Source organism: Talpa occidentalis, unplaced genomic scaffold (genome assembly GCF_014898055.3).
Source record: "Talpa occidentalis isolate TD23 unplaced genomic scaffold, MPIMG_talOcc4v2.1 talOcc4.16, whole genome shotgun sequence".
Lineage (NCBI taxonomy): Eukaryota > Metazoa > Chordata > Mammalia > Eulipotyphla > Talpidae > Talpa > Talpa occidentalis.
Genome location: NW_023601653.1, coordinates 68,420,929 through 68,446,070, shown reverse-complemented (window position 1 = coordinate 68,446,070; position 25,142 = coordinate 68,420,929). Strand labels below are relative to the sequence as shown.

General features: G+C 43.3%; 2 protein-coding genes across 2 annotated transcripts; one reads left to right on the top strand and one right to left on the bottom strand.

Moving 5' to 3' along the window:
* Positions 1-5,878: 5,878 nt before the first annotated feature.
* Positions 5,879-12,214, bottom strand: LOC119247038 (C->U-editing enzyme APOBEC-1-like). Its single transcript, XM_037513263.2, has 5 exons — positions 12,199-12,214; positions 9,987-10,011; positions 7,533-7,924; positions 7,056-7,174; positions 5,879-6,038 (listed from the first exon to the last, which is right to left on the bottom strand). The coding sequence occupies exons 1-5, from the start codon at positions 12,212-12,214 to the stop codon at positions 5,883-5,885; spliced, it is 708 nt and encodes a 235-aa protein (XP_037369160.1). The 3' UTR covers positions 5,879-5,882.
* Positions 12,215-17,250: 5,036 nt separating this feature from the next.
* Positions 17,251-23,064, top strand: APOBEC1 (apolipoprotein B mRNA editing enzyme catalytic subunit 1). The gene is made up of 5 exons (XM_037515324.1): positions 17,251-17,266; positions 19,377-19,404; positions 20,830-21,221; positions 21,885-22,003; positions 22,725-23,064. Exons 1-5 carry the CDS (start codon positions 17,251-17,253, stop codon positions 22,881-22,883), a joined length of 714 nt encoding a protein of 237 aa, XP_037371221.1. The 3' UTR covers positions 22,884-23,064.
* The last annotated feature ends 2,078 nt before the right edge of the window (positions 23,065-25,142 follow it).

The following is a 25,142-nucleotide window of genomic DNA, read 5'->3' as shown; positions in this document are numbered from 1 at the left end:
CAGGAGGCGAGTCAGGAGAGGTCTGCTGCGCCATGTGGGTAGTTCCCTGGTGGGGATCAAACTCATGCTGCAGTGGCTGCAGACACCGTCATAGGTTGCGTCTTAACCCCTTAAGCCACCAGGGAGATCCATTTGAACAAAAATTTGTCACAAACCTTGCAACCCTTACCTTTGTCATATGGCAATAATATAAATTTATCTTTCTGAGAAAGATGCACACAGATCTTAGGGAAACTTCCTTGAGGATGACTATTTTAGCTACCATCTATATTTTCATGTTTAAAATAAAGATGAATTTTTATTGTGATGATTGATGGAGGAATTATCCACAGGCTCCTGGAAAAATAACAAATCAATAGCAATTTTGAAGGGAAAACTATGGTAACTACCATAGGTATTGAATAGAAATAGAAACTGAAAGGAAAAAATGACTCCATCTCAATTAAAGACAAAGAGCTGCTTTTGATATGGGCAGAGATGTAGGATTTTGCCAGATGAAGGAGGCTTGTAGCAAGGGAATTTCAGCCTAGAGACAAACTAGAACAAGAGCAGAAATAGCAGAAATCAAGGACTTGAATTTTAGAAAATGATAAAGAACTGACTGCTAATTGTATTTCTGCCCTCTGCTGATTAAAACAGGGAAGAGCAGATCTATTAAAACATGGAAAGAACTTACATCTTGGAGGATCAAGCATCCTACTGAGAATCTGATGAAACATAGACTTCCTCAGAAAATAGTACATATATATTGTTTTGCATATAATTTCAGCTGCTCCATGTAATTCCTACAGTCTGAACTATGAGCTTATGAAAAATCCATTACTATAAAATCATGTCCCCCCATTTTTTATCTGTTTATGCCTATGTGTGGGTACAAATGAATTCTTTTGTAATAATCAATCGCTTTAAGGGACTCATTTCTCACGTCATCTATTTTCCCCCAGTCCTCTGGCAACCACTTGATGGAGGACAAGAATAGAAAGACTGGAAAGGAGGTGCCCCAAGACCAGAACATGACTCACAAGGAAGTGGGGTCGAGGGGAATAACAATGACCATTAACCCAGCTGTAGAGGTCAGACCCTCAGGCGCCAGTGCCTTATCACAAGGCTTGAGACCCAAGCAGGATCAGATGCTACGGGGAGTGGAGCACAGGCCTGAGGGTAAAGATATGGAGATTGGGCCCACCCTGGAATCTCTGGTCCCTTTCTAGTTTTGCCTGTTACCCAACATCAGCAACAAATAGCCACTCCACGGAGGATCAACCACTCCCAAGGAGAAAAGGACTATATCAGTGCAGTCTCTGCACAGGCTTGGGGCAGCACTCCCACTGCACACCTGTGACTATACAGGTGCCTCTTCTCACCAACTCTCTCCCTCTGCAGGGTGGCAGCTTCCTGCCTGCCCATGATTTATACCGTGCTGGGGCTTCTCACTGACCTCCCTCAGTGGAGGCAGCTCTCCTCAAGGCCACCCGTCTGTGAACATGCAGACCTCTCTCAGCAAACCTGTCCCTTTCCCTAACAAACCTGCTCTTTAAATATAATTAACATCTCTGTCTCATGGAGAAACCCATCTGGGAAACTCGCTACGTGTTTCTGAAATGGGAGCTCTGGGGAAATCTTTCACAGAGTGAACCCCAGGATCCCACACTCTACAAACTACATCACCACTAATCTACTTTCTGCCTCTATGTATTTGCCTTTTTTTTTTTTTTTTAAGATTTATTTATATAAGCACTGGGGTACGGGCCAGAGGCACGGGATGGTGAGAGAATTCACCAGAGACAGAGCAGGGAGCTGAACAGGCAGAAAGACCGAAATACACCGTTGAAGGGAGCAGCAGGTGAGACAGGAGAGGTCTGCCGTGTCATGTGGGAATCTCCCAGGCCAGCCGGGAATCGAATTGGCGCTGCAGAGGCTGCAGACAGCTTCACTGCGGACATCTTCACAGCGCTGCGCTCAACCTGCTGCACCACCCCGGCTGCGCCAACAGGAAGGCCCCAGATTTGCCTATTCTGGAACCCATGGATGGTGCAGCTATGAAAAACAGTGTGGTGATTCCTCAAATTTTACATAGAATTTAAGAAGTTCCACTTCTGGATATGTATGCCAAAAGAATTGAATGGAGGGGTGGGATTAAAAGATATTTGCATTTCTATGTTTGTAACACTATTCACAATAGCCTAACTTGTGTTATGGTTACTAAATTTAAAAACTAAGCCCCCACTCCTTGGCCAGCAGGCAAGTTTGGGAGGCTTGAAGGGATAAAGGGAGTGGATGGGATTGCCAAGGGAAGGGACCCTGGACATTAAGCTGATGATCCTCTATGCTAATTCAGATCGTAAGACAGGACACACCCAAGACTGGTCACCTTAACCAATCAATGACACCTGAAGTATAAACAGAGCCTCGGGACCCTCCCTCTGTGTGTAGTAGAGTCCTTGCGTGTCTTGCCCACTGTTTCTCTCTACAGTATATGTCAGTAAATCTATTTGCTCTGCTCTGTTCTTCACTTGGTCTCTGGTGAACTCTTATACTTCTCCCTGGCTGCCCCCATAATACAAAAAGGTGGAAGCAAGCCAACTAAAAAGTTAAGTAAGATCTGGATATACCGGACCTCCCCGGTGGCTCAGTGGTTGAGCTCTAGGTTGCGAAGCTGCCCGCAGCCTCTGCGGCGCCGGTTCGATCCCCGGCTGCTCCCCGGCCACCGGAGGAGGGTCCCACATGGCGCGCAGACCTCTCCTGCTGCCCGCTGCTCCCCTCAGCAGTGTACTTCGGTCCTTCTGCCTGCTCTGCTCCCCGCTCTGGCTCTGGTGGATTCTCTCACCCTCCTGCACTTCTGACTGTACCCAGTGCATGTATAAACAAAACAAACAAATAAATAAAAACATGCCTCTATAAATAAATAATAATAATAAAAAAAAGATCTGGATATACCATTAATGATGGCATGTTACTTACCCTTAAGTAGGAAATCTTGTCACATGCTACAACTTGAATTAATCTTGAGAACATTATGCTAAGAGAATTAAGTCAGTCACAAAAGAAATACTCTATGATGTCTCAAATAAAATATCTAAAGTTATTAAGTTAATGTAAACAGAAAGTAGAATGGTGGTTGCAGAAGTTGGGAGAGGAGGAAATGGGGAGCTGATAGTATGACTTTTTTTTTAAAGATTTATTTATTCATTTATACAAGCAGTGGGTACAGTCAGAGGCATGGGAGGGTGAGAGAATTCATCAGAGCCAGAGCAGGGAGCAGAACAGGCAGAAGGATCGAAGTACACTGCTGAGAGGAGCAGGGGGCGTGGCAGGAGAGGTCTGCGCGCCATGTGGGACCCTCGCCGGTGGCCGGGGATCGAACCAGCGCTGCAGAGGCTGCCTGGCAGCTTCGCAGCCCAGCGCTCAACCGCTGCGCCACCAGGGGAGGCCCTTTAGTATGACGTTTTAATTTTGCAACATGAAAACATTCTGTAGGGCTCTTTCCCAACAGAACGAAGACACTTGGCACTACTGAACTACACACTTAAAAATAGTTAAGGTGGAAAAAAAAATTTCTGTGTCTCATACTGAGCACTTGTGAGATCAGATGTGTGGAGCTTTTCCCCACCAAGCAAGACTCTGGTTTTCTTTTTTTTAAAGATTTTTTAATTTAAGTATACAAGAGCTGGAGTGTAGGCCAGAGGCGAGGAGAGGTGAGCGGATTCTCTGGAGACAGGAGACAGAGTGGGGAGCAGAACAGGCAGATATACTATATACACTGCTTAGGGGAACAAAGGGCAGGCAGGAGAGGTCTGCTGTGCCACGTGGGTTAGCTCCCTGGCCGGGGATTGAACTCATGCTGCAGTGGCTGCTGATAGCTTCATAAAGCTGAGACTTAACCCCTTGTGCCACCAGGAAGATCCAAGACTCTGGTCTTCTGCAGACAGCAGCTGGGTGTCTTACAGTGCAATTCAGTTTTGACATAATCTACTGAGAATAAATGTCAGATCCCTTTCATTTCAGATATCATTTGAAGTCTAGATTGTTAACTGTTATTTCACCTCCTGTTTATAAATCCAAGATTCCCAGATCTGCCACTTTGCATTCCATTTATTTTCTAGAGAAGCACACCCAACTCAGGAAAACACTTTACCTACTAGATTGCCAATTTACCACAAAGGATAATGAAGTATACAAATAAATACCCAGATGGAGAGGTACATAGGGTGAGATCAGGAAGAATCCTGCACACAGAAGCTTCAATCTTTTGCATCTTGGGGTGCATCATCCTTTCAACACATGGATGCCTTCTTGCTCACAATTCAGAATGCCTCTGAAGCCCTCCTTTTGAGTTTTTATGGAAGCCTCTTTACATAAGGGGATTGATCACATCATTTGCATCCATCCTGAATTCAACCTCTAGCTCCTTCACTTCTAGGATGGAAAGGTAATGGTGGGGTATTTCTAAAAGATACAGATGTCTCATCACATGATTTATTCCCCAGGTAAACAGACACCAGCTTTGAATTACCTATGACTATCCAAAAGTCACCACATTCACATAAAGTTACTCACACATATATACATAAAGTCACTCCCAAATTCTTGGCACACATATTGTGAGATGATAGCTGTTTCTTGACAAAGCCACTAGGATTTAGGGTAATATGTTATACCACAATAGAGATCTAATACTTAGAAACAGAAGTTTCTGGCATTTAATTTTCCTTTTTCTAAAGCCATATGTGAGCAATCTTTTCTATTTTCTTAAACAATAATCCTCAAAATTTTATAGATGAAGTAATCTTAACACCACCTACAAAAATTAATTCAAATGGAATAAATACCTAAATATAACTTAAATTCATAAAACTCCTAAAAAATTGGAAAATGGCTCCTTGACATTAGTGTTTGTAATGAGTTTATGAATGTGTCACCAAAAGTCCAAGCAACAAAGCAAAATAAACAAGTTGTGCTGCTGTAAACTGAAAGTGTCTACACACAAAAAGAAATAGTCAGCAAAATGAAATGGCAAACTATAGACTGGGGGAAAATATTTGCAAACCACATATCTGGTAAGGGACAAGTATTCAAAATATATAATGAACTTCTCCAGCTGAATGGTAAAATAAACAAATAATTAAATTTCAAAATAACCAAAACCCTTTATTATTGATAAAGGACTTGTTTCAGTCTTTTTCATGTGAATATTGATTTTTCCAGCACCATTTATTGAACACATTGTCCTTTCACCATTGAATATTCTTGGTTTCATTGTCAAATATTAGTTAACTACGTGTGCATGGATTCGTTTCTGGGCTGTCAATTCTGTTCCATTGGTCTGTGTCTGTTTTTAGGCAAATACTACAGTTTTGATTACTATTACCTTGTAATATAGTTTGAAACCAAGAAGAATGATGCTTCAGATTTCTTCTTTCTCAGGATTGCTTTAACTATTCAGAGTCTTTCCTGGTACCATAGGAAATGGGATTTTTTTCCTATTTCTTTCTGTAAAATAGACAATGGACCCTTGATAGTGATTGCACTGAATCTCTAGATGACTTTGGGTAGCATGCACATTTTAACAATAGCAGTTCTTCCAATCCATGGGAATCTTTTCATTTATTTGTGTCTTCAATTTCATCAACATCTTGTAGTTTTCAATGTAGAGATTTGTTATCACCTTGGTTAAATTTATTCCTAAGTATTGTATTTGTTGTTTTTTGATACTCTAGAAAATAGGATTCTTTTCCTTATTTCTTTCTCAGATAATCCATTTTCAGTGTATAGAATCACACACTGAAAACTTCTACATTCTTCACAGTGTTCACCATTTAGGGCGTCATCTTTGTCTGTTCTTGAAACAATATACACACCAAATCATTCCATTCAGCTCGAAGTCACAGGAAGTTGGAGTAAAGGGGTGAACGGAAATCATAGGCTACGACTGAAAGGATATGTGGTGGAAACATTTCATAATGACAGTTCTGAAGAGTAAGTGTGAACCAATTAAGTGTTTTGTGACGTCTTGAAATCTTGAAACAAGAAGGGAGACTCTGAAAAAAAGACAGAAATTAGTATATTTTTCTTAAAGCTATTATCACCACTAACATTTAAAGACACCATAGGAAGACCATTAAGCTACTTTACAGTGAACATAAACAGACACTGCAGCCTTCAGTCCATGACACACACCAATACAGGGGAAGATCTGCATCTCTAGAGCCAGGGTGAGCTGTGCTAACAATAAAAACCACAGTCGAATTACAATGGGATTGACCTATATCCTATACCCATGTATCCATTCCCTTCCCTGACTTAACTCCCACAAAAAAAGTTGTTTTGTTCTCACATTTTCCAGGGATGGGTAAACTAACTAAAGAAATAAATCTCCATGTACGTGGCAAGGAGATGGTGAGGACAGTCCATGTCAAAAAGATCAGGGGAGGGTCCTCCCTGGTGGTGCAAAGGGTTAAGTCTCAGCACTATGAAGCTTTCTGCAGCCACTGCAGCACAAGTTCGATCCCAGGCCAGGGAGCTAACCCACATGGTGCAGCAGACCTCTTCTGTCTCCCCTCAGCAGTATATTTCAGTCAGTCTGCCTATTCAGCTCCCCACTCTGTCTCTGGTGAAATATCTCACTCTCCGCACCTCTGGCCTGTACCCCAGTTCTTGTATGCATAAATAAATAAATATTTTTAAAAAATCAGGCAAGAAGACTGAAGAAGGATGCTGCTTTGTGGATCAGAATTTTTTTTTTTTTAAGGATTTATTTATTTATTTATTTATTTATTTATTTATACAAGCACTGGGTACAGTCAGAAGTGCGGGAGGGTGACAGGACTCACCAGAGCAAGGGTGGGGAACAGAACAGGCAGAGTGATGAAATACACTGCTGAGGGGAGCAGTGGGCACAACAGGAGAGGTCTGTGTGCCATGTGGGACCCTCGCCGGTGGCCAGGGATCAAACCAGCGCTGCAGAGACTGAGGGCAGCTTCACAGCCCAGAGCTCAACCACTGCGCCACCAGGGGAGGCCCGTGGATAAGAATCTTTAGCGCTGTATGTTACTTACTAGAAAAATGCAGTGGAGTTCCAGTGAATACAGATTCATAAGCTCATGTGGGAATCTTGGACAGTTACCTTCTTCCCCAGGTGAGTAGTTCACAAAATTCCTCCAGCAGTAGTGGTAGTCTAAGGAATGCACAGGTTGGTTCATCAGCAAAAACATATCAAAAATGTCCACTTTAAAAATATATCAGAAAAAGAACCCTATTGCCAGTTAGTTGCTAGAGCTGGAAAGACTCGCCCCGAATCCAAGAAGAAAAACCAAGGCAGCTCATTTAAAGATAGCTGGGCAGCCAGAATGGGAAGGGTGGAGAAAGGAATGAGATCTTTGATCTTGTCCTTACTCTGAATTTCACACCTGGTTCTCTCTTGCATTCTTTTGAACTTTCACATCTGAGACTTGCAGCCTGGGATAATCTCCTGGCCCAGAATCAAACCACCAGCCCTTGTCTCATAGAAACTTAAGATTCTTCATTGCTTTTACCTGGGACTTTCATGACCTGGATGCGCACACCGCTGTTTCTGAGGTCCCTGAGTCCTTGCCGGTTTGATTCATTCAGGTGATGGTAAAGCCGGGCGACATATATAATGAGAGTCACATTAGGATGTTGACTCAAAAATTCTCTAATAACCCGCGAGCATTCAGAACAGGGGCTCCAGGACAAGAACCAGATGATGGTGCAGTGGACAGCTGGATGAAAATCTGCAGTAAATTTTTCTTTAAAATTGACTTCAGCGTGTTTGTTAGTGTTTTCAACCGAATGTCGCCAGATCTTTTGGCTCCTGTTCCATAGGATTTCATAGAGCAGACAGGTCTCTTTACGGAGTTGTTTTGGGTCAAAGAAGGCTGCAAATTCCTGGGGTTCGATTCTCCTTCTGAAATATAAAAAGCACTCCTTGTTTTCATGCCATCTTAGTGGGACATTAGAACTCACTTCATGCTCCCTCTTCTGTCAGGAGTTCTAAAACCTGACACCCCTACAAAAGTTAACATATCCTCATTAAAGGGAGATATACAAATAGGTACTGGAAAAAATATATTATAGGGGGCCTCCCTGGTGGCGCAAGGGGTTAAGCACTACACTATGAAGCAATCCGCCACCTCTGCAGCATGAGTTCGATCCCCGGACATCTAGGGAGCTACCCACATGGTGCAGCAGACCTCTCCTGTCTCATCCGCTGCTCCCCTCAGCAGTGTGTTTCAGTCAGTCTGCCTGTTCTGCTCCCTGCTGTCTCTGGTAAATCCTCTCACTCCCCGCATCTCTGGTCTATACCCCAGCTCTTGTATGCATAAATAAATAAATCTTTAAAAAAATAATAAGTCATGATACCTTTTTTTTTTTTTCCTCTTTCAGCCTCTAAGTTATCCAGGGGCCCATCTGAATGACCATCATTTCCCTCACAAACACTGAAGAGATCATGCCCCACTCCTGTTGTGTGGTTACCACTGTGTACACGGTCTGGTGCTCCTGTTCATGTATAAATGTGTCCTTCTTTCTCTTTGAAGGTTTCTCATGATGTTCTCATCTTTCCATTTCATGCCTAGAGGTGCCATAGAAGCCTAAGATTCTTCATTGCTTTACCTGGGACTTTCATGATCTGGATGAGCACACCTGTTTCTGGGGGCCTGAGTTTTTGTTGGTTCTGTTCTTTCAGGTGATAGTAAAGTGGGGCGACATTTATAATTAGAGTCACATTAGGGTGTTCCAATCATTCATTTTCTTATTCCCTGGTGAACTCTGACTAGGTTTTCTCTGGTGTGGAAATCTCAAATTGCCAACAAGATTCTATAGTCAAGTCTGAGAAGGAAGTAGTTTGGCCTTAGGACTCTTTCACATCAATTCCATATTTTTTCTTGTTCTCTGTGGCAACTTTAGGTTCTCTTTCTTGTTCTCTGCGGCAACTTTAGGTTCTACATTCTCCCGATCTCACATCTGAGACTCTGAAAGCTCAGGTGTGTGTTGAGGACTGTTCTTTGCCTTATCGTGGAGCGTGAGCTGTAGCTTCCAAGTATTTCCCACTCATCTCTAAGGTATCACCTGCATTTATTCCATAGGTGGGTAGAAGAACATGATATAATACTGCCTGACAGTGGTCTCTCTTTAACGGTGTGACTGGAAAATGGGCATATATTAAAAAACTATCAATGGAACAGGTAACTTCCCTGGATTTTTCACTAATCACCCTAAAAATGTGATTTTTTTTTTGTGGGACCCTCACCGGTGGCCGGGGAATGAACCGGTGCTGCAGAGGCTGTGGGCAGCCTCACAGCCCAGGGCTCAACTGCTGCACCACCAGGGGAGGCCCCTAAAAATGTGGTTTATTTTTATTTTTTTTTTTTTTAATAGAGGCATGTTTTTATTTATTTATTTAGTTAGTTTTGTTTGCTTGTTTATACATGCACTGGGTACAGTCAGAAGCGCGGGAGGGTGAGAGAATTCACCAGAGCCAGAGCGGGGAGCAGAGCAGGCAGAAGGACCGAAGTACACTGCTGAGGGGAGCAGCGGGCGGCAGGAGAGGTCTGCGCGCCATGTGGGACCCTCCTCTGGTGGCCGGGGAGCAGCCGGGGATCGAAGCGGCGCGGCAGAGGCCGCGGGCAGCTTCGCAACCCAGCGCTCAACCGCTGCGCCACCGGGGAGGCCCCCTAAAAATGTGGTTTAAAGAGATAAGAGGAGTAGTAAGATAGTAATAGAACAAAGCTGAAGAGAATTTATTTAAATAGAAAACAAAAGACATAGGAGCAAAGATAAAATGTTTAATAATCATAGAGAATGAAGTGGAAAACACAGAAAAACAAAATGAAAGAAAGAAAAAAGAAGGGGAATACAATAAAAAAAGAAAAACAAAGGGGAACAAAGGAAAGCTGTAGGCCCACAGGCCCCAAATATGCATTTATTCTGGGCTGAATACCTGTGTACTATGATAGAGTCATTCTTACCTGAAGGCAGCTTCTTCAGTAGGACCTGTTGACAGAGATATGAATATATCAAATTATATCCACATGCATTGAACAGCTAAGAAAAATATACCAGGAAAAAGAAAACCTTCTCAGAAAAATGAAGGTAGAAGTTCTCTCCTGAAATAATTGGATTGGACCAGTTCACTGCCTCAAGAAAAACAAGCCTTGAAGGGCTCTGCTAAAATTCATTTGCCTGGGCCTCCCCTGGTGGCACAGCGGTTGAGCGCTGAGGCTGCAAAGCTGCCCGCAGCCTCTGCAGTGCCAGTTCGATCCCCTGCCACCGGAAAGGGCCCCACATGGCATGAAGACCTCTCCTGCTGTGCCCGCTGCTCCCCTCAACAGTATATTTCATCAGTCTGCCTGTTCTGTTCCCCGCTCTGGCTCTGGTGAATTCTCTCACCCTCTGTACCCAGTGCTTGTATAAATAAATAAATAAATCTTTAAAATAAAATAAAATAAAATAAAATTCATTTGCCCAACTGCAAACAAGGTTTTCTTCTACAAGGCTCTAACAGAAAGGATTGAATGCAAGGACAAAGTTATTCTGAATGGGTCTCCCTGGTGGCACAAGGGGTTAAGATGCAACCTCTGAAGCTATCTGCAGCTACTGCAGCAAGAATTTGATCCCCAGCCAGGAAGCTACAGCAGACCTCCCCTGACTGGCTCGCTGCTCCCCTCAGCAGTGTATTTCAGTCAATCTGCCTGTTCTGTTCCCCACTCTGTCTCCGGTGAATCTTCTCACCCCCACACCTTTGGCCTGTACCTCAGTTCTTTTATTCATAAATAAATAAATCTTTTAAAAAAGTTATTCTGAAGAGGCTCCTAGGTGTAATTTTTATGTTGCTTCATGGCCTCCTGTACTTCCTTCATGATAGTGAGCATTATGTTATATATTCACACACCTGTGACAACACTGAATAGTAATGACGTGAGCTATGGATTATGTATATCTGACGCAAGGTGTTTCAGGCTCTGTCACGCTGCCTGAAACATGTTGGTTAGCATAGATTTTTACTGATAAAGGACTTAATGAACTCTAATGGCATCCACACCAGAGTAGCTGACTCCCTGTGCAAAATGAGACCTTGTAAAATATCATTTCAAATCTACTTTCCTTAAATTGCAAACACCATCTCTGGAAATTCTCTCAAAATTTTTTAACTTGAATCTTCTTTTCTCTTTGCCAATCCAAACTCTCCTCTTTTGTAGTCTTCTGCTCAACTCCCACCCCATCCAAAAATCTTTTTCTTCCAAAGTCTGAAGTATTCCTCTCTTTCACAATTTTTTTTAACATTAACTATAGCAGGAGTGGTTTACTTAATTTTTCATTGTGGTAATACAAACAATTTTCTGTTACTTGATGAAAATTCTTTGTGGATGTGAAGAGCTATTAGTAGTATAGTAGTGCAAGTAGTAGTAGTAGATAATAAATCTTAGTAAAGGGTAATACGAATATCCTAATATGCTAATATTGACCCTGATATCCTAATATTAATGTTAATATCATACTAGTAAATGCTAATGTAAGAATAGAGCGTAACAGCAGCCATTTTAAAGTACAGCAGCCATTTAAGAGCTTAACTGACTGTGAGGTTGCAATTCCTGGAATCCTAGATTCTAAGAACCAGAGTCTGTAACCATTAGATTACCCTAACAGTTGGATTCCTAGAATCCACATGTGAAGCTGTCAGATTACCCTAAGGGACCCATTCTGTATGCCTATTTATTTATTTATTTATTTATTTTTTTACATTTTTTTTTTTTTAAAGATTTATGTATTTATACAAGCACTGGGCACAGTCAGAAGCACAGCACAGGAGGGTGAGAGAATTCACCAGAGCCAGAGTGGGGAGCAGAGCAGGCAGAGGGACTGAAGTACACTGCTGAGGGGAGCAGCGGGCGGCAGGAGAGGTCTGCGTGCCATGTGGAACCCTCCTCCGGTGGGCGGGGGGTAGCCTGGGATCGAACCGGCGCTGCAGAGGCTGCGGGCAGCTTTGCAACTCAGCACTCAACCGCTGCGCCACCAGGGAGGCCCAATATCCTATTATTAATAATAGGAAGGTTGTAAAATATTCCAGGACATAAGCACAAGCAGTACACATGCACACACACACACACACACAGAGCTTTTGTATTTTCTTAAAAATATGAGCTTGCCAGTCACCCCCCACCCCCATCCTGTGCATTTTACCTGTGTCAGAAGTCATGGTGCTCTGTCACTGTCCCTTGCCTCTGGAGTTATATATGGTGCTGGTCGCTTCTGTCATCAACATAACTGAACACTTCATGTGTAATTATCTGCTTAGTGGAGGATGACTCATTACTGAGTTTCAGGGAGTTACTGGTTATATGTGCTGCACAGATAGGTAGGAAATCGAGAGAGAAGTGGGTGCAAGAGTTTCATTCTTGAGTTGGTAGAGAAAGCTTATGGCACAAAGGTACAAACAACATGAATCCGCTAGAGATTGAGGCTATCTTAATTCCAAATTTCTTCTCTGTCACATCCCAATTTAGAGATCTTTCTTTCTTTCTTTCTTTCTTTCTTTCTTTCTTTCTTTCTTTCTTTCTTTCTTTCTTTTTTCTTTCTTTCTTTCTTTCTTTCTTTCTTTTCTTTCTTTCTTCTTTCTTTCTTTCTTTCTTTCTTTCTTTCTTTCTTTCTTTCTCTCTCTTTCTCTCTCTCTCTCTCTTTCTCTCTCTCTTTCTCTCTCTTTCTCTCTCTCTTTCCTTCTTTCTTTCCTTTCTCTTTCTACCTGGGGCACAGGTCAGAGGCGCAGGAGGGTAAGAGAATTCACCAGAGACAGAGTGGGGAGCAGAACAGGCAGACGGGCCAAAGACACTGCTGAGGGAAGCAGTGGGAGAGTCAGGAGAGGCCTGCTGCAGGCATGTGGGTAGCTCCCTGGCTGGGGATTGAACTCATGCTGCACTGGTTGTGGATAACTTCACAGGTTTTGTCTTAACCCCTTGCGCCACCAGGGAGGGCCCCTTAATGACCTTTCTTTAAATTAAGGTTAGAGAGACTAAGTCAGGTAGAAAGAGCTATGGTAAAGACACAAGGTCGAGTCACTATGGCTAGAGTGGCTTGTCTCTCCAGGAAAGGGGGCACTTGCATTGAAGATAACAAAGGCAAACTATTCTGTATATAAAAAAGTAGAATAGGCACATCAAAGACATCTTTACAGACACATCACCCAAAGCAGTGATAGTGAAGGCAAAGATAAACAGCTGGGACTACATCAAATTAAAGAGCTTCTGCACAGCAAAAGAGACCATAACAAAAACAAAGAGAAACCCCACCAACTGGGAGAACATTTTTGCACACAACACTAATGATAAAGGACTGATCACAAAAATCTGCAAAGAGCTGATGAGACTCAGCAACAACAAAGAAAATAATCCAGTCAAAAAATGGGCAGAAGAGCTAAAAAGAAACTTCTCTGAAGAGGAAATGCAAATGGCCAACAGGCATATGAAAAAATGTTCAACATCACTTGTCATCAGGGAAATGCAAATCAAAACTACCATGAGATACCATCTTACACCAGTGAGAATGGCACATATTAAGAAAACTAGCAACAACAAGTGCTGGCGAGGTTGTGGAGAAAAAGGAACTCTCCTGCACTGCTGGTGGGGTGCAAACTGGTCCAACCACTATGGAGAGCTGTGTGGAGATTTCTGGACCTACTAAACATAGAGTTTCCATATGATCCAGCAATTCCACTCCTAGGTATTTACCCAAAGGACACAGAAACATCAATTCCAAAGAGCACCTACACCCCTATGTTTATAGCAGCACTGTTTACAATAGCTAAGCTTTGGAAACAGCCCAAATGCCCAAAAATAGATGACTGGATCAAGAAGATGTGGTACATATACACCATGGAATATTATTCAGCCTTCAAAAAAGATAAACACATGTAATTTGCAGCAACATGGATGGAGCTGGAAGGGATCATGCTCAGCGAAATAAGCCAGAAAGAAAAAGAAAAATACCAGATGGTCTCACTCATAGCAGGAATCTAGAAAACTTAAATAAGGGACCAGGAAAATGAATAACTATATGAAAGTGAAAATCAAAATCAACAAAAAACTATGAACGAGACACTTTTTGGGGGGTGGAGGGCGGGAGGGGAAGGATTGGGGTCAAAATGGGAGCTTGCAATTGTATGGGGAATATAAAAATAAAATTTATTATTAAAAAAAAAAAAAAAGTAGAATAGGGCCTCCCTGGTGGCGCAGCGGTTGAGTGCTGGGTTGCGAAGCTGCCCGCGGCCTCTGCGGCGCCGCTTCGATCCCCGGCTGCTCCCCGGCCACCAGAGGAGGGTCCCACATGGCGCGCAGACCTCTCCTGCCGCCCGCTGCTCCCCTCAGCAGTGTACTTCGGTCCTTCTGCCTGCTCTGCTCCCCGCTCTGGCTCTGGTGAATTCTCTCACCCTCCCAAGCTTCTGACTGTACCCAGTGCATGTATAAACAAACAAACAAAAAAAACCCAAACAAATAAAATAAATAAATAAATAAAACATGCCTCTATATAAAAAAAAGTAGAATATATGTATTTGAAGTTGAAAATTTCATCTCAAGATCAAGAAATGGGACAAAGGTATTCTTAAACTGTGTCCAGCTTCTAGTCATTTGTGAAGAGGGTAGCTTGCTTGAATTCAAGATTAGATGGACAGAGCCTGATAGTATTACTGGAAAGGGGAGCAATGCCTGACCCCTCAGATTGATCCCAACCTCTCCCACAAAGCAGGTGGATAAGCCTAGCTGCATATCCACTGCTAGGATATGTTCCACCCACTAGGAGTCAGAGGAATGAACCAACAGATCAGCTTTCAGGCAGGGAATAGACTGTTAAGATCTTCTGGTCCATAGTGAAAGAGAGGGGCCTCTCTGGTGGCCTAGGGGTTAAGTCTCAGTGTTATAACCCTGGGTCCTGAGTTTGATCCAGGGATCTAACCCACATGGCACAGCAGACTTCTCCTATCTCATCCACTGCTCCCGTTAGCAGAGTATTTCAGTAGATTGGCATGTTCTGCCCCAAACTCTGCCACTGATGAATCTTCTCATCCCCAGCACCTCTGGCCTGCACCCTAGTTCTTCCATGCAAAAATAAATAAAATTAAAAAACAAAGATTGAAAAGAGGACTCGACAGACACTGATTTGGGCAGACAAGAAGCCAGGGTTTATTGGTTAGAGAAAGAGCAAGAAAAGAGCACTCCCAGGAGACTTCGCTGGGCATAAGAGACCCTTTGTGAGATTTGAGGCAGGGATCTATATAGATCTTAGGAATGGATTTTGAGAAGAAAGGAATTAAACTTTATTGGCAGAGAAAGCAAGGAAAGTGGACTTGGTTAAAATCCATTAATGTTGCTGATTGTGGGAACCCATCAGCTGCAGCTTGGTGGGTACAGGGATCGTGACCTTCTTCCAAGTGAACTTCTCGTGGATGCTGTGTGATCACAGTTCAGGTTAAACGTGTCTGATCTGACTCTTTGGTCTGCACCTCCCTTTTCTTCCCATAGCCTATTTGATAAGCTGAGGAAAGAAGCTCAGAACTGGTAAAAGGAAAAAAATAAATGAGCCAAGGAAAATTTTGGCAGCGGGTATCCAGGCCTAGAGTCATCAGGTTTTTTTTTTTTTTTTTTAATATTTATTCATTTATGCATACAAGAATTGGGTTACAGGGCCTCCCCTGGTGACGCAGCGGTTGAGCGCTGGGCTGCGAGGCTGTCTGCAGCCTCTGCAGCGCCGGTTCGTTCCCCAGCCGCCAGCGAGTGTCCCACAAAAAAAGAAAAAAAAAATTGGGTTATAGGCCAGAGGTGTGTGTGGAGGCGTGGTGAGGATGAGAGGATTCACCAGAGACAGAGTGGGGAACAGAACAGGCAGATTAACTGAAATACACTGCTGAGGGGAATAGTGGTCTGCTGTACCATGTGGGTAGCTCCCTGGCAGGCCAGGGATTGAAATTGTGCTACAGTGGCTGCCGACAAATTCACAGTGCTCTGCCTAACCCCCTGCACCACCGGGGAGGCCTAGCAATCAGGTTTTTAAGCTCTGGGAACAGCAAAATTTTGGTCCTTGATTCCTGTCCCTTTCCTGCACTCTTCCTGTCTCAGTATCTTCCCTCAGGTACTAGAAAGTAATAAACTGAAGGAAATTGCAGGAGTTAGGAACAATGTATACATATTGCATATTGACACATAGTTAAAGTCATATGGAACCTTTAACAAGGTGCGTAGCAGTCTAACCAAATTGCCTGGATTGGTTGCAGTTAAGACCCTCAGTGGGACCCCACTTACCAGGGTCACTTCCCCTTGTTTGAGGACCCTCCTCTCAATGAGACTGGCTAACCTGAGGCTAATGATTTATTCGCAGGCCTAAACTGAGTATACACCCCAACACCCTATCATCCCTACTGATGGGAGACAGGTGGCACCTGTGGTTGAGGGGACCTTAGCTCTTGAGGTGACCTAAGTTCTGAGAGTGTGTGATGAAAATTCAGAGGAACTTGATGTGGGGTTCAGACAGGGGGACAATGGCAATAGTGAGTACAGCATTCATTTTTTTTTTAAGGAGAATAAAAAACCACAAGTGCATTTGGCAACATATTTATCTGTGCTTCTAGAAGGAAGAGGGATCACCAATAACTTCTGCACCAACCACCTGACTCAGAAGTCAAAGTCCTTCTGATTTCCAACTAGCAGTGCCCCTCCCCTTTCCAACAGGATTGGGGCAAAGAGCAAAATAAGAGGAAGTTATAAAGTGAGAGACTAATAGCTCAACACAATGTCACTGTATCTTCACCAGGTAATGCTGAAAGCTTCCAATTACAAAATGGGAAAATTCTCTTTTCTTTCTCTTCTCTGCAATAAAGAATGATGAATCAGTCTCTTCTTAACTTCAATTTAAAGAATAGGGAAACTTTGTTAAATTCAGATGTTATCAGGGAAGAGCTTTAGAATTGGAATGTCCCCAGTGATGTACTCTATAGGGTTTATGTTAATTGTACCATAAACTTTCTTTATCAATCCAATGTCTAACCCCCTGCACCCACTTCCCTCTTGATTTCCTACCTATCTGTCTAGATGCCCATTAATTCCCTGAGACTCAGGAATGAGTCATCCTCCACCCAAGTGGCAGGGGTGAGTTAGCAATGTCCAGACATGTTTCAATGAGTTAGCAATGTCCAGACATGTTTCTGGTAAGAGTATATAGGAGCACAGGGGGAAAGTCCAATGAGGCGCCATGACTTCTGACACAGGTAAAGTGAACCGCGGGTGTCTGGCAAGCTCCATATTCTGGAAAAGTACATAGAGTATGTTTGTTTGTGTGTGTGTGCATGTGTGTGTGTGTCCTGCTTGTGCTTATATCCTGGATTATTTTTCAAATTTCCTATTAATATCATTCTTAAATAAGATTTATTTACTACTATTTCTTCCACTTCTTTATTACTACATCTATTCACGTCCACAAAGAATTTTGATCAAATGACGTTAAATCAATGTTTGTTCCGCCGTAATAAAAATTAAGTAAACAGTTGTTAAAATAATTGTTTAAAATAGCAACAGAAGGCATAATAGCAGAGGGCATGTCATTTGATAATTTAAGGCTCAGTTTCTAAGAGGGAAAACATGTCAGACTGTGAAAGAAAATGATTTTCAGATGAGGTAGGATTTGTGCTAATACCAAAATGAAATTTGAAGTTGGAATGGCAAAGAGGAAAAGGTGATTCCTGGTTGATTGACAGAGAGTTTGAGGGAATTCCCAGGGTGGTGTTTGAAATATGAAGAGTAAATTGATTAGGTTAGAGAAGAGTTTAAGGAAAAAAATCTGTATTGAGATTAGGAAGTGAATTTGATTATTGCATTTATTTTTATTTTGGTACCATTGGTTTACAATACTGCATTAAGCTCAGTGGTACAGAATCACAGCTTTTCAAATATGTGATCCCACTCCATGCCCACCACCAAAGGTCTGATAATCTTTTTTAAAAAAAGATTTATTTATTTATTTTATTTATACAATAGCTGGGGTACAGGCCAGGGTACAGGGAGGGTGAGAGGATTCACCAGAGACAGAGTGGGGAGCAGAGCAGGCAGACTGACCAAAGACACTGCTGAGGGGAGCAGCGGGCGAGTCAGTAGAGGTCTGCCATGCCATGTGGGTAGCTCCCTGGCTGGCCGGGAATCGAACCCACACTGCAGAGGCTGCGGACAGCTCCACAGCACTGTGCTCAACCCTCTGCACCACTGGGGAGGCCCAGGTCTAATAACCTTCATTCAACTCTTTGTGCCCAGTGTTCCCACCTACCCTCATGTACCCTCCATTATCATAGTCTCAGGGTTATTTTTGTTTTGTTTTCTTTGATTGATTGCATTGTTGCTTTATGTTCCACAAACGAGTGAGATCACCCGGGATTTGTATCTCTTTCACTGTAACTTATTTTGCTTAACATAATCCCCTCAAGTTTGATTCTTATTGTCTCAAATGACAGGATTTCATGTTTGTTATATCTCTGTTATATTCCACCATGTAATATGCCACACCATCTTTTGATGGGCATCTAGATACCCATCCATGTCTTGGTTACTGTGACTGGAGCTGCAATGAACATTGGGGTACATATATCTTTTTAAAATCAGTGTTTTCTTGTTTCTTGACTGCATATCTAGATGCAGAATTGATGGAGTATATGGCAATTTTATTTTTAGTTCTTTGAAGCACCTCAACAGTTTTCCATTGACACTGAATCAATTTACAACCCACAGCATGTACACAACAGGGCTTAGAGTGTTCCTTTTTCTCCACACCCTGGCCATTGTTTGTTTCTTCTTGTCTTTTTGAAATAGGCCATTCTCACAGGTAGAGGTGATATTTATTTATTTATTTATGCATACAAGAGCTGGGATACAGGCCAGAGATGCTGGGGGGGGTGGTGAGAGGATTCACCAGAGACAGAGTGGGGAACAGAACAGAGGATCCACTGAAATACACTGCTGAGGGGAGCAGCGAAAGAGAAAGGAGAGGTATGCTATACCATGCGGGTAGCTCTCTGGCTGGGGATCGAACTTGTGCCACAGTGGCTGCGAATAGCTTCATAGGTTGCGTCTTAACCCCTTGCACCATCAGGGAGGCCCTTGTTGGAATCTTAAAGAGGGTTAGCACTTCTGTAACTGGGAAAATAAATTTTAGCAGAGCCCTTCAAAACTTGCTCTCTTGATGCAGAGAACTGGTCCAATCCAATTATTTTAGGAGAAAAATTCTAACTCTATTTTTCTAGGAATATTTGCAGGTTTAGAAAAACAGAACATTTTTTCTTAGCAGGTCATTTTCATTTTGATATTATTTAACAATTCATGTCTGGTCAACAGGTCCTTCAGCTGGAGATGCCACTTTGAGGTAAGAAAGATCCCATTGCAGTATGTATTAATTCAAACAAAAAAAAAAAAAGGATATTTAAGAGCCAGTTACTTTCCTTACTTTTTCTTTCCTCTTTTCCATGCTCACATTCTTTTGTTATTTTGTCCTCTCCCGGATTCATTCTCTATGACTATTATCTTCTATATCTTTGCTCCTATGTTTTCGGTTTTTGTTTAAATAAATTCTCTCCCAACTTTGTTCTATTACTTTCTTACTACTCCTCTTATCTCTTTAAATCACATTTTTAGGGTGACTAGTGAAAGATCCAGGGAAGTTACCTGTTCCATTGATAGTTTTTACTATATGCCCATTTTCCAGTCACACCCTTATCATGTCTCCGTGAGTGGAAGAACTCACCTATGGAATAAATGCAGGTGATACCTTAGAGAATGGGTGGGGAATACTAGGAAACTACAGCTCATGACTTCACCATATTGCAGAGAACATCCTCAATACACAGCTGAGCTTTCCAATTCTCAGATGTCAGAATGGGAGAAGGTAGAACCTAAAGTTGCCGCGGAGAGCAATCTGAGCGTCTTTCCAAGAAAAAATACAGAATTGATGTGGAAGAGTCCTAAGGCCAAATTACTCTCTTCTCAGACTTGACTATGGAATCTTGTTGGCAATTTGAGGTTTCCACACCAGAGAAAACCTAGTCAGAGTCCACTGGGGAATAAGAAAATGAATGACTGGGACATGACAGCTCTAAGTATGAGATAGAAAGTTGAGAACATCATGAGAAACCTTCAAAGAGAAAGAAGGACACATTAATATGTGAACAGAAGCACCGTACAATGGTAATCACACAACAGGAGTGGGACAAGTTCTCTTCAGTGCCTGTGAGGGAAATCATGGCCATTCAGACAGGCTCCTGGATAACTAAGAGCTTAAAAGAGAAAAAAAAATTTCCTAAGATGTCTTAGCTTATTGTTTTTGCAGTACATATTTGTATATCTCCCTTTATTTGTTTTTTTTTTTTTTAAAGATTTATTTATTTATGCGTACAAGAGCTGGGGTACATGTATGCATACAAGAGCTGGCCAGAGGTGCGGAGGGTAAGAAGATTCACCAGAGACAGAATGGGAAACAGAACAAGCAGACCGACTGAAATACACTGCTGAGGGGAGCAGCAGGCAAGGCAGGAGAGATCTGCTGCGCCATGTGGGTTGCTCCCTGGCCGGCTGGGGATCGAACTTGTGCTGCAGAGGCTGCAGATTGCTTCATAGTGCGGTGCTTAACACCTTGTGCCACCAGGGAGGCCCTGTATATCTCCCTTTAATTAGGATTTGTCAGCTCCTGTAGGGATGTCGGGTTTTAGAACTCCTGACAGGAGACGGAGCAGGAAGTGTGTTCTAATGTCCTGCTAAGATGGCATTAAAACAAGGATTACTTTTTATATTTCAGAAGGAGAATTGAACCCTGGGATTTTGCAGACTTCTTTGACCCCACACAACTCCGTAAAGAGACCTGTCTGCTTTATGAAATCCACTGGAACAGGAGCCAAAAGATCTGGCGAAATACAGCCTGCAATAACAACAGGCATGTCGAAGTCAATTTTACAGAAAAATTTACTGCAGATTTTCATCCAGCTGTCCACTGCACCATCATCTGGTTCTTGTCCTGGAGCCCCTGTTCTGAATGCTCGCAGGTTATTAGAGAATTTTTGAGTCAACATCCTAATGTGACTCTCATTATAAACGTCGCCCGGCTTTACTATCACCTGGATGAATCGAACCGGCAAGGACTCAGGGACCTCAGAAACAGCGGTGTGCGCATCCAGGTCATGAAAGTCCCAGGTAAAAGCAATGAAGAATCTTTTTTTTTTTTTTAAATTTATTTGTTTGTTTTGTTTATACAAGCACTGGGTACAGTCAGAAGCGCGGGAGGGTGAGAGAATTCACCAGAGCCAGAGCTGGGAGCAGAGCAGGCAGAAAGACCGAAGCACACTGTTGAGGGGAGCAGTGGACGGCAGGAGAGGTCTGCGCGCCATGTGGGACCCTCCTCCGGGGAGCAGCCAGGGATCGAACTGGCGCCGCAGAGGCCGCGGGCAGCTTCGCAACCCAGCGCTCAACCGCTGCACCACCGGGGAGGCCAGCAATGAAGAATCTTAAGTTTCTATGAGACAGGGGCTGGTGGTTTGATTCTGGGCCAGGAGATTATCCCAGGCTGCAAGTCTCAGATGTGAAAGTTCAAAAGAATGCAAGAGAGAACCAGGTGTGAAATTCAGAGCAAGGACAAGATCAAAGATCTCACTCCTTTCTCCACCCTTCCCATTCTGGCTGCCTAGCTAGAGCTTTAAATGAGCTGCTTTGGTTTTTCCTCTTGGATTCTGGGCGAGTCTTTCCAGCTATAGTTGCTAATTGGCAAGAGGGTTCTTTATCTGTTTCATTTTTAAGGTGGACCCTCTTTGGCTATGTTTTTGTTGTATTTGTTGATGAACCAACCTGTGCATTCCTTAGACTACCACCACTGCTGGAGGAATTTTGTGAACTACCCACCTGGGGAAGAACGTCACTGTCCAAGATTCCCACATGAGTTTATGAATCTGTATTCACTGGAACTCCACTGCATTTTTCTAGTAAGTAACTTTCAGGGCTAAAGATTCTGATCCACAAAGCAGCATCCTTCTTCAGTCTTCTCGCCAGATCTTTTTTTATTTAATATTCATTTATTTATGCATACAAGAACTGGGTTACAGACCAGAGGTGCAGAGGGTAAGAGGATTCACCAGAGACAGAGTGGGGAGCAGAACAGGCAGACTGACAGAAATACACTGCTGAGGGGAGACAGGAGAGGTCTGCTGCACCAGGTGGGTTAGCTCCTTGGCCTGGGATCGAACTTGTGCTGCAGTGGCTGCAGAAAGCTTCATAGTGCTGAGACTTAACCCCTTGCACCACCAGGGAGGACCCTCCCCTGATCTTTTTGACATGGACTGTCCTCACCATCTCCTTGCCACGTACATGGAGATTTATTTCTTTAGCTAGTTTACCCATCCTTGGAAAATGTGAGAACAAAACAACTTTTTTGTGGGAGTTAAGTCAGGGAAGGGAATGGATACATGGGTATAGGATATAGGTCAATCCCATTGTAATTCGACTGTGGTTTTCATTGTTAGCACAGCTCACCCAGGCTCTAAAGATGCAGATCTTCCCCTGTATTGGTGTGTGTCATGGACTGAAGGCTGCAGTGTCTGTTTATGTTCACTGTAAAGTAGCTTAATGGTCTTCCTATGGTGTCTTTAAATGTTAGTGGTGATAATAGCTTTAAGAAAAATATACTAATTTCTGTCTTTTTTTCAGGGTCTCCCTTCTTGTTTCACGATTTCAAGAAGACGTCACAATACACTTAATTTGTTCACACTTACTCTTCAGAACTGTCATTATGAAATGTTTCCACCACATATCCTTTCAGTCGTAGCCTATGATTTCCGTTCACCCCTTTACTCCAACTTCCTGTGACTTCGAGCTGAATGGAATGATTTGGTGTGTATACTGTTTCACGAACAGGCAAGAATCATTTATTTCAATGTCTGTGTTAGGACTTTGGGACTGACTAAATTGAGGGGTTTTTGCCCTAGATTTCTCATGTGGTTTCACTCAAATGAGGGACTTTTGAGGGACTGATTTCATCTGATGTCTGGATTGAGATTAGAGGTTCTAGTTCGGTCATTCTAATAAAAGTCTCTCTTGCCCACATATCCCTTGGGAAGAGTACTCCATACTTCTCAGGCACTATACTCCCCATCATCATTCAGGAAATATATCCCCTTCTTTGAATAAAGGCCATCAAACTCATTAGTAAATTGCTTTATTTTTGTCATTTCCCATGGGATCTGCCTCTCCTCTTCTACCTCCAAATATAGCACTTGGGCATGTGGATTATTTTGAGCTGAAGGCAATTAAGCATAATGCTTTATTTTTTTAAAAAAGATTTTTTTTATTTATGCATACAAGAGCTGGGGTACAGGCCAGGGATGTGGGGGGTGAGAGGATTCACCAGAGACAATGGGGAACAGAACAGGCAAATTGACCAAAGTACACTGCTGAGGGGAGCAGCAGGCGAGACAGGAGAGGAGTGCTGTGCCATGTGGGTTGCTTCCTGGCCAGCCAGGGATCGAACTCATGCTGCAGAGGCTGCGGATTGCTTCATAGTGCAGTGTTTAACCCACTGCGCCATCAGAGAGGCCCTTCTTTTTTTTTTCAAAGAATTTATTTTATTTATGCATACAAGAACTGGGGTGTAGGGCAGAGATGCAAGAGATGAGAAGATTCACCAGAGACAGAGTGGGGAGCAGAACAGGGGGATCTGCTGAAATACACTGCTGAGAGGGAGCAGCAGGCGAGGCAGGAGAGGCCTGCCACGCCATGTGGGAGTCTTGCCGGCTGGCCGGGATCGAATCCGCACTGCAGAGGCTGTGGACAGCTTCACAGCATTGCGCTTAACCGCCTGCACCACCCAGGGAGATCTGTCTTTACTTTTCTTTTTCTCTTTGCAACATCATTTTACCACGTTATTCTTGGAAGTTTTAGGCATCCTTGACTTGTTGACTCTTGAATCCCTACTTCTCTGTGTAAGATATTGAAGGACTAAACATAGCAAGACAGCAGCCATTTTAAGGAAGACGACCATTCTGAAGAGCACAGCTGAGCCCAAGTTTCGTTTCAGGGTAAAACTACAAGAACCACAAGGCAAGGGTAAACAAAACTTAAAGGTTGTCAAAGAAAAGTACCCAATCAGATTGAGCTTGGTCCCTGTTGTGAAAGGTCCCCTTTTTCTGATATGAAAGGTCCCCTTTTTCTGCTGTCAACAAAGTATAAAAAACAGCTTGTCACCCTTGAAGAGGTCCTTCTCTCAACCTGATGAGGCTGCTGAGTCAGTACACCAGGCAGAGTCGGACCCTAGCTTAAGCTAGCAATAAAGCCTTTTTGCTTTTGCATCTCTGGCTTCGTGTAGTTTTTGGGAACCCCAGACAGAGTTGAGGCGCCAACTCCTAACATTTTGGGGGCTCGTCCGGGATACCCAATTACTGCACGAAGTGGCCAAAGAAAGTCTCAGGCCGGAGGAGGACATCTGATTCCTGGTATATGGGCTCCCTGGGTCAGGCGGACGCGCCATACTACCAGGGGCACGGGGTTTGGAGAGACGTCTCAAACCCGCGACGGCCCACGCCCAGGGAAATTCAGATTTTTCTGGGGCGTATGAGGCCCAGTTCCGACAAGGAATCCGGAAATCTGGGGCTTACGAGGCCGTCAGGCTCCCACGGTTTTTCCGGAGCCGGTTCCGACGGTTTTTCTGGAACCCGTCCTGAGGCTCAAGCCTGGACGGGGAGGCAAATTTGGAAAACAATCACTGTCCTCTCCCATAAGCCCGAGTGCCTGTTTCTGTTATCTGTGGTCTTCAGTTTGTGTCTCATGGGAATTGTTGTCCCTGTCTTGTTTTTCTTTCTACAGGATGGGCCAGGGACAAACCACACCATTGTCCCTCATGGTGGACCATTTCTCGGAGGTCCGGGTGAGGGCCCAAAACCTTAGTCTTGATGTTAAGAAAAGGTTACTGATCACTTTCTGTTCCAGTAAATGGCCAACTTTTACTGGCATCCAGTGGCCAAGTGGAGGATCCTTAGACCTCGCTGTCGTTCAACAAGTCAAAAAGCGAGTTATGGCTCTTCACCCTGATCAAATTCCTTATATACTTTTGTGGGAAAATATTACTACCTT